This window comes from Chenopodium album, chromosome 7, assembly GCF_948465745.1.
Source record: "Chenopodium album chromosome 7, dcCheAlbu1.1, whole genome shotgun sequence".
Lineage (NCBI taxonomy): Eukaryota > Viridiplantae > Streptophyta > Magnoliopsida > Caryophyllales > Amaranthaceae > Chenopodium > Chenopodium album.
In genome coordinates, this window is record NC_137840.1 from 66,791,963 (window position 1) to 66,799,879 (window position 7,917).

At 34.1% G+C, this 7,917-nt stretch overlaps 2 protein-coding genes across 3 annotated transcripts; one reads left to right on the forward strand and one right to left on the reverse strand.

Annotated features, from left to right (window-relative positions):
• Nucleotides 1-1,979: 1,979 nt before the first annotated feature.
• On the forward strand, nucleotides 1,980-4,283 carry LOC145639228 (putative beta-1,3-galactosyltransferase 8). The gene is made up of 8 exons (XM_081690404.1): nucleotides 1,980-2,180; nucleotides 2,256-2,320; nucleotides 2,427-2,620; nucleotides 2,690-2,947; nucleotides 3,045-3,132; nucleotides 3,273-3,398; nucleotides 3,522-3,631; nucleotides 3,779-4,283. The coding sequence occupies exons 1-8, from the start codon at nucleotides 1,980-1,982 to the stop codon at nucleotides 3,925-3,927; spliced, it is 1,191 nt and encodes a 396-aa protein (XP_081546530.1). The 3' UTR covers nucleotides 3,928-4,283.
• LOC145639229 (uncharacterized) lies at nucleotides 2,996-7,783 on the reverse strand. 2 transcript variants are annotated; one of them, XM_081690406.1, is made up of 4 exons: nucleotides 7,536-7,783; nucleotides 6,520-6,691; nucleotides 4,534-4,654; nucleotides 2,996-3,035 (listed from the first exon to the last, which is right to left on the reverse strand). In XM_081690406.1, the coding sequence occupies exons 1-3, from the start codon at nucleotides 7,750-7,752 to the stop codon at nucleotides 4,561-4,563; spliced, it is 483 nt and encodes a 160-aa protein (XP_081546532.1). In that variant the 5' UTR covers nucleotides 7,753-7,783; the 3' UTR covers nucleotides 2,996-3,035; nucleotides 4,534-4,560. The 2 variants fall into 2 exon arrangements, with proteins under 2 accessions (XP_081546532.1, XP_081546531.1); XM_081690405.1 differs by lacking the exon at nucleotides 2,996-3,035 and having other exon boundaries at nucleotides 4,314-4,654; nucleotides 7,536-7,782.
• Between the last annotated feature and the right edge of the window lie 134 nt (nucleotides 7,784-7,917).

Sequence of the window (7,917 nt, forward strand, 5' to 3'; positions counted from 1 at the left end):
CCCCCCATTTATGACCTTTTGTTGTATCTTTCTCAACGATACCCCCCCCCCATTTATGACCTTTTGTTGTATCTTTCTCAACGATACCTAGCTATTTTATTTCTAATTTAGTGTCTAAGTTAACCACAAAGGTATGATGTGTCAGTGTAATTAAAATTTGATTTAACCAAATATTTCACTTTTAATTTTCATATACATCCAATAACAGGTTAAATTGTCAAATTAGCTTGCATGCCAAATCACGGTTAGTTTTGTTAAATTAACGTTTTATTTACTTACTATTCCTATTTTTAACTCTTTATATGCAAACCTTACATTTATATATATAAGCGTAACTGCGTAAATTATAGTGATAATTTTGATAAACTTATAATATAAAGAGCTTCTATTTATTTTTATGTGATATAAAGAGTCAGAGTTTTGCACCAAACTTGTATCATGAGAACTTTATTCAAAATTTTGAAATAACTTTCATAAAAAAAGTTTTTGAAATAAACAATTGCTTGTTAAATAAAGAAATACAAAGCAAGCCACAAATTAAGGGAGTTGAAGTTAAATGGCTGTAATATTAAAATATGAAAAGTGTTTGTTAAACCATGTAAACCACATGAGTAAACTACCACCCTAGCTAGCAGCAGAAGTTCGACCATCTAATATGAGAGCTACCATCATATTCAAGCTCCATTGTTTATTCATCTACAAATTTTTCTTGAAAAATAAAAGATTTTGTAAGAAAATAGCTAGTGAGAAAAATTCAGCAAAATTAGGGGAAATTTTTTAAAAATTAAATATATAAAGAGGAATGTCTACTAGTCTCTTGCTAGTATAATCATTATGTCAGCCATGATAAGGTATATTACTCTTCCTTTTACTAGTATTTTTTTTTTTTTTTGGATTTTACTATCCATAGCTATAAGCTATTTCAATTCATCTTATGTCGAATTTGCTTTTCTTTTCTTTTGATTTTCCTATCTAATGTACATTTAATAATATTCCCAGTTCTAATAAATTCAAGTTTAAGGTCGTGTTCTTTTAATTTTCCTATTTGACCTTGAGAAAAAGTTACAACATATAGACGTTAAAATTATTTACTACATTATAGATTATATGTTTGTTGCTAGTTCGTTACTCTAATATTTTGTTTTCTTTACCTTATTTTGTGTAATTCATTTTTCTTAGTTTGAGAGTAATTAGTTTAACTTCACTGGAGAAATCAATAATTAGTTTAATTGTAATTTATATGTTTTCTACCATGAATATATGATCACTTCAACTATTGTTCCTACCTCTGCATTATACTCTCAGTACTAGCCTTAGAAGAAAGGTTAGACTATATATTTACCTACCTTGCTACTAACTAGCAAAATTACCACAAATTCTTTTTGGGCAAAACTGGAATTTCTTAGGCCACTTGCTTCTATCTCATGCAACAAACTATATAGTGATCATGTAACTTTTATGGCACTTTGATGGGTAACTGAAAATTTATGATTTAGGGTACACCTGAAAGAAAAGAACAAACCGTACACCTGAAAGAAAAGAACAAACCCCATATTTTATATGTAAAATGTAAAAGTCCTTAGTATATATTTTACATAACTAAATTACCAAAAAAGAAAATGGTAGTATTTTCTTTGTACAAGAAATTCCATTTTCCTGCCCATAATTTTGCCTTTATATTATTAAATTGACTTCCATTGAAGTGCCTATTGATAGATAAGATTAAAGCTATTTCAGAAAACTAATTTGAAATAGGTATATACTTTTTTTTTCGAGAAAATAGGTATATACATGTAGCATATTTGGAGGTGTCATTATACAGTAATTAATTGGACGAATTTAGTGCTATTGCTAGGTTGATAGTCTTACGAAAGCTGAAACGAACTTTGACAGGAATAAAAGAAGCTGGTAGCAGGACACTAAGATTGATTATGTGCGTAATGGTGTCACCAATGCAGCCTGATATCGAATCGAAAAAAATGAGAGGAAAAGCTGTTCCTGGGAAAGCTATAGTGTTACTCTGCATTGCCAGCTTTCTGGCAGGAACACTCTTTACAAGTCAGACTTGGAGCCGCCATAAGTCGGAGGTACAAGAACAAGTTGCACTCATCCCTGCCCATGTCAAAGCTAAGAAGCTCCAAGCCACAGCAATGGGGAAGAATGTGGATCATAATAAGCGCGTAAGTTGAGCAGTTTATAGTTTTTTCAGCAGCTGGATTTTGAGTGCTTAATTTGTTTATTTTTGAATTAATCAGATTTTGGTTGAAGGAAAATCTGGAGATATTATGGGGGAAGTTGCTAAGACACACCAAGCAATTCAGTAAGCAAATTTTTCTGGATGTTTTGACATTGAGCCTAAGAATAATCTTGTTTCCGAGAACTAACTTTAGCTGTTAACATTGAACTGGCAAACAAATATGATGAAGATCCCTGGATAAGAAAATCTCAGCTTTGGAAATGGAGCTAGCTGTAGCTCGGACGAGTCAAGCAGACCCTGAAATAACAGGTAAAAAGGCATCTAATCATACTCTACAGAAGGCTTTCGTGGTAATTGGAATCAACACCGCGTTCAGTAGCAGAAGACGGAGGGAATCTGTCAGAGAAACATGGATGCCTCAAGGTGAGAAATTCAAGTGTTAGAACTATTACTGTGAAATACATTTTCTTATCAGGTTAGTTCATGATGCAGGTGAGAAACTAAAGAAATTGGAGCAAGAAAAAGGCATAGTGATTCGGTTTGTGATAGGACACAGTGCAACACCTGGAGGAGTTCTTGACAAAACAATTGATGCAGAGGAAGCAGAGTACGACGACTTCCTTCGCCTCAACCATGTTGAAGGTTACCACGAGCTTTCCACCAAGACGCGACTGTATTTTTCCACAGCAGTTTCTCTATGGAATGCAGAGTTTTATATGAAAATCGATGATGATGTTCATTTAAATTTGGGTCAGTAAAATAAATACTGCTATTACATTCTCACATTCATCTTCGATTACATCTTCAGATTCTAACGCAGTGTGTTAATCCTGCAAAACTGTTGTAGGCACATTAGTCACTTCTCTAGCAAGATACCGATCAAAACCCAGGATATATATTGGCTGCATGAAATCTGGACCTGTTCTTTCTCAGAAGTGAGTATTATTGTACTAACATCCATAACCATCAACATTAATAAGAAAAGAAAACAGAGCATGCACAAATCAGTATCACAAAACTCTTAGCTAGTTCACAAAATTCGTCTAATAACTTATAATTCTTACATTGTGTGCAGAGGTGTGAAGTATCATGAACCAGAATACTGGAAATTTGGAGAAGAGGGAAACAAGTATTTCAGACATGCTACTGGGCAAATCTACGCCATTTCCAGGGACCTTGCGACTTACATATCTATTAATGCGTGAGTTATATATAGATTTCAGTTAGCTAAACTACAGTACATATACTAAGGAGTATTTTAGCAGAGAGCAACTGCATGACATTCCATCTTATTTTATAAAACAATTTGTCATCATGTCCACAGACCCATTCTACACCGCTATGCTAATGAAGATGTTTCTCTGGGTGCCTGGTTATTTGGCTTGGAAGTTGAACATGTCGATGATCGTTCCATGTGTTGTGGAACACCTCCAGGTATATCATTACCTCTCCTCTGTTCCTTGGTACTTGTCTAAGCGATTTCCAAATGGTCTTTGAGAACAAGTATTGACCATAAATATCTGTTATTAGTTTGCTTTACCAAACATCTAATTTGAACTCTCATTTTCAAACATGTCAAAGACTGCGAATGGAAATCACAAGCAGGAAACGTATGTGTAGCTTCATTCGACTGGTCTTGCAGTGGAATATGCAAATCAGTCGAGAGGATGAAAGACGTACATGATTCCTGTGGAGAAGGAGATGCGGCAGTTTGGAATGTTGATCTCTGAGACTACCAGCCTGGTCTATCAAGGTATAGATACAGAAAGGTAGAATAGAAACTTAAGTGGGTGCTCAAAATTTATTTACGGTACCTTTTTGTTAATCTGTATTATGGAAGCCTTTCTGTTTTTGGAGTACTTTTAGGGGAGCAAGGGGGTTAATAACATTTACATAAATTCGTGTACTTCATTATTTGCTCTGAAAATTCACGTCTCAAGACCTGAAATATGCAGACTAGATATCTGAGCTGAACAAAGGCGCCCATTTTCTTGCATAAACCCAATAGTTAATCAGCAAAAAAGAACATGACACAATTCGGGGCGGTACAAGTGAAGAGGTATACCAATTTGGATACATTTCTTCATGTTATTTGCATCAGTAACCTATTTATAAATAAGCACGGCAAAAATAATCTTAAATAAAAGAACAAAATAAAGAAAAGATTCGTAAATTCAATACATTGGAATAGAATTATTTGAACCAAGATTAGCAGAAAATTACATAATATAATTTCAACAATATACAAGTATAAGGCTCTACCATTATTTTTGTTGGAGGATTTAAATGTGCTCCACCTCAGAATCAACGACTTAGAAGACATGAGAAGGTTTTACCTATATTAAGACCTGGGATGCTTCTGTCTAACGTTTCCATTTGTCCATTTCCTTTGAAGCTGCTACCATCAGCTTCTTGGTGTTGATGACAAGCTCATCCACCAGTGCACCTACCTCATTACTGGAAAGCACACGTACCAAAATTAACCAAATGGCTAATGTGACAAAGGTAGGTATGAAAATTTAGGCCACAAATCAGGCTAACTTGAAGTGCTATATCTTTTAAAGCATAAACCAACCAAGTGAACATTTAATCCCTGCCTGACATACTGAAGAAAACCTTTTCACTCCAAATATTTAAAGTTGGATACAAATCTAATATCATAATTTCACAATGTGCACATTATGCATCATAAGTTAGAACAATTAGCCTACAAAGTGTTGCCAAAAAGCAGATCACATTCCTCCAATTTATAGAATTTACAGAAATTTTAGAGAATCCTCATATGGTTGTACTATACAATTTATCCAAGACAAATTAATACTCTCTTCTATGGTAGCTTTGGGGAGTGAAGACTGAATACACATACAGTTATCAGATTTGAGGACCAGACTTTTAGTAATGTGTCCTGACAATATTCTGGACCCCATTTAAAAGTTATGGCTCAGCTTTCCAGAGAATATGAGGCATAATGTGTGATCTGTTTATCAAAGACAAAACTTTCAGAAGCTGAGATGTTGAACTAATAGTCTGGACATAGTTTCATTTGTAAAAGAATATGTAAGTCAGTAAGTGACTACAGAGCCACAGCTGTTAAAACCTAATATTTTCAAGAGAGTTGCAGAATCTACTCATGCTAGGAAGGTTACAGCCTTTGAAAAGCATTGAAGCATCAATAGGCTGACCGGAAGAGATGCTTCACCAAATTAGAAACAAGTTATGTTCAAGGGATATCCAGATCTTTTAATTCTGACAAACTACTGCAATTAATGGTGCTTGGGCAACTGATGATGGCACTATTCTCAGTTTGGAGACTAAATATCTAAGAAAGAAGCGCATTTAGTTAAGGAAAGAAAAAGGTAGCAACTGATACAATAATGCAATTGATGGTGATGCTATTTTCAGTAAAGAGAGAGGATGAGTACTAGAAGACTTATGCTTCTGATAAAAGGAGTCAGGATAGTTGGGAGAGAAGGAATGATAGTAAATATATCGACTCATAATCTTTGCACATAGTGACAGCAGTTTTGAGGTGCATCAACAGCCTTCTTCTTTATATGTTTTAGCAGGCCAGTTAAAGATTTTAACACTTAACTAGCTAAATTCCAAATAATGTCAATTATCAACACATTAGAGCCCTATAGAGACCTATTCCTTTCATAACATAGGAGGAGAATGTATTAATAATTTAAGGACAATTTGGGATTGATAATCTTTTCCAAAATAGTGAGCAGTTGGAAACGTGATGTGGTCTTTGTCTAGCCATCCAGATAAAATAACAGCTAATCTTCTAGAACCCCAAATCTTCTAGAATTGCATCAATCCGGTCACAACTCACAAGATAGAATCGGGTTTCAAAAGTTGCTGATATTGGATAACATTCAGCCAGGAAGCTGAGTCTTTACCACCTCCACAATATTAGACATGGTAGCTTTCATATTGCAAACACCCCTCTTTTCCCAAGGCACGAGTCGTTTGATCACAATAGCAAATAAAGAGATAGACAACTACACTGGACAGTGTTTTTCAATTTTTTCATTATATTATCTCAATACTCATAGCCAAACAAAATCAATCTCAAATGGTACATCAGAAAAGCCTAATAATGACACTCAACAAATGCATTTTCAAATTTCAATAATGAAAAGAAATTCGAACAAAATTTGTGATACAGCCTGATTTGGTCTCAATCAATTTGGATTAAGGAGGGTGTAAAACAGATTGAAAGCAAAATAAGGAACCAAATTAACATTTCAATACAAAGAAAGTACTGAAATAGTTGAGCCAGATAAAATTTCAGGACAAAGAAAAGAAGATATACTTACTGAGATGGAACATATGAACCGTTAAAAGGTCTACCAATGTTAGAATATCTTTTGCTGTCATCATAAGCAACACCTCTGCCAACTCCGTATCCAAAACCTAAACCAACTCCACATCCAGCACCAACGCCTAATCCTAACTGCAGTCCAGGAATCCCAGGGCCAATGCCAAAACCTGAGAAAACAAACAGAAATTAGGAAAAGGCAAAAACTTAAGATACAGCAGCCTTGTAACTTCTAACATCCTAACTACCAATAGTTTTTATGTCTAGCATCAAGCAAAAAAGCATCAACTTGTATCATAAAGATGCTAGTAATCTAGTATCATGATATCATCAAAGCATAGTCTTGCTCTACTGAATCATTTAGTTCAGTATTAGTGTACAATTGTACATTCAACCAATGTCACACGGACTTTTCATTTCACCTCAAGTATCCCTTATTAGAATTTTAGTACATCAACATGGGTATGAGCAACCAGTCTACAGAAAGACGCGCCTTGCCTATGCATTATGGCCTTGATCCTTTATAAAAATTGTGAACAACCATGCCTCTAGGGCACTTCAACTTAAGGCATGAAACCATTAATATTGAAATGATCAAACCCGTAATCTAAATACGAATTCATGTCGAATACTTGTAATTGTAGTCCCAAATACACGAATTCGAGGAATGGTACACATCCAAGTATATAACATGCTAAATTTTAAAATTTTAATTACCACCAATAATTTGGACCTAAATATCTAACGCAATATTTAAGGAAACGTAGCATTAATCAAACACAATAATCACCTTTGAATATAACATTCTCAATTAATCTAATTGCAAACATTAAATTCAACAACAATTCAAATAATTCTCTCTTCAACTTTTTAGTCGATTTAATATCTCCAAAAAATTCAATTTTTAAGATTAAATTGGAATAATTCCATACAATTAAATTAACAATTAAATTAAATCATAATACTGTATTAAAAGAAAACATTGTTGATTGGAAAGTGAATGAAAGAGATTACCGCCGATAACTCCGAGACCGAAGCCAAAACCACAGCCAGCTCCGAAGCTGAAAGCAGGACCAATTTTGCCGAAATCCTTGGTTTTGATTTCTGGAAGTTTCCAGAGTAATCCTTTGTCAGCGTCTCTGTCATTTGCGCCACTCATTGTTTGATCACTCAACTTGTTTCTCTCTCCTCTTCTTCTTCCTCTCATTTCATTCGACTCTGCTTTTTTCATTTTTATACTGCTCTTCTTTGGTGGTTTGTTTGACACTTTTTTTTTTTTTTTTTTTTTAAAACATTTTTTTTTAGAGTAAAGGGGAATTAATTATCTATGCTATCAAATTTTATTAATATTAAATGATAAATAAATGAAGTGGATTTTAGAAAGTGCCCTATGAAC

Excerpts from the sequence above, each read along its gene's own strand:
- LOC145639228 (XM_081690404.1), top strand. The coding sequence starts at position 1,980 with ATGAGAGGAAAAGCTGTTCCTGGGAAAGCTATAGTGTTACTCTGCATT. Across the intron at positions 3,133-3,272 it reads GGACCTGTTCTTTCTCAGAA|AGGTGTGAAGTATCATGAAC; the intron begins GTGAGTATTATT and ends CATTGTGTGCAG. Across the intron at positions 3,399-3,521 it reads ACTTACATATCTATTAATGC|ACCCATTCTACACCGCTATG; the intron begins GTGAGTTATATA and ends TCATGTCCACAG.
- LOC145639229 (XM_081690406.1), bottom strand. The coding sequence starts at position 7,752 with ATGAAAAAAGCAGAGTCGAATGAAATGAGAGGAAGAAGAAGAGGAGAG. Across the intron at positions 6,692-7,535 it reads CGGTCTCGGAGTTATCGGCG|GTTTTGGCATTGGCCCTGGG; the intron begins GTAATCTCTTTC and ends TTGTTTTCTCAG. Across the intron at positions 4,655-6,519 it reads GGTTCATATGTTCCATCTCA|TAATGAGGTAGGTGCACTGG; the intron begins GTAAGTATATCT and ends TGTGCTTTCCAG.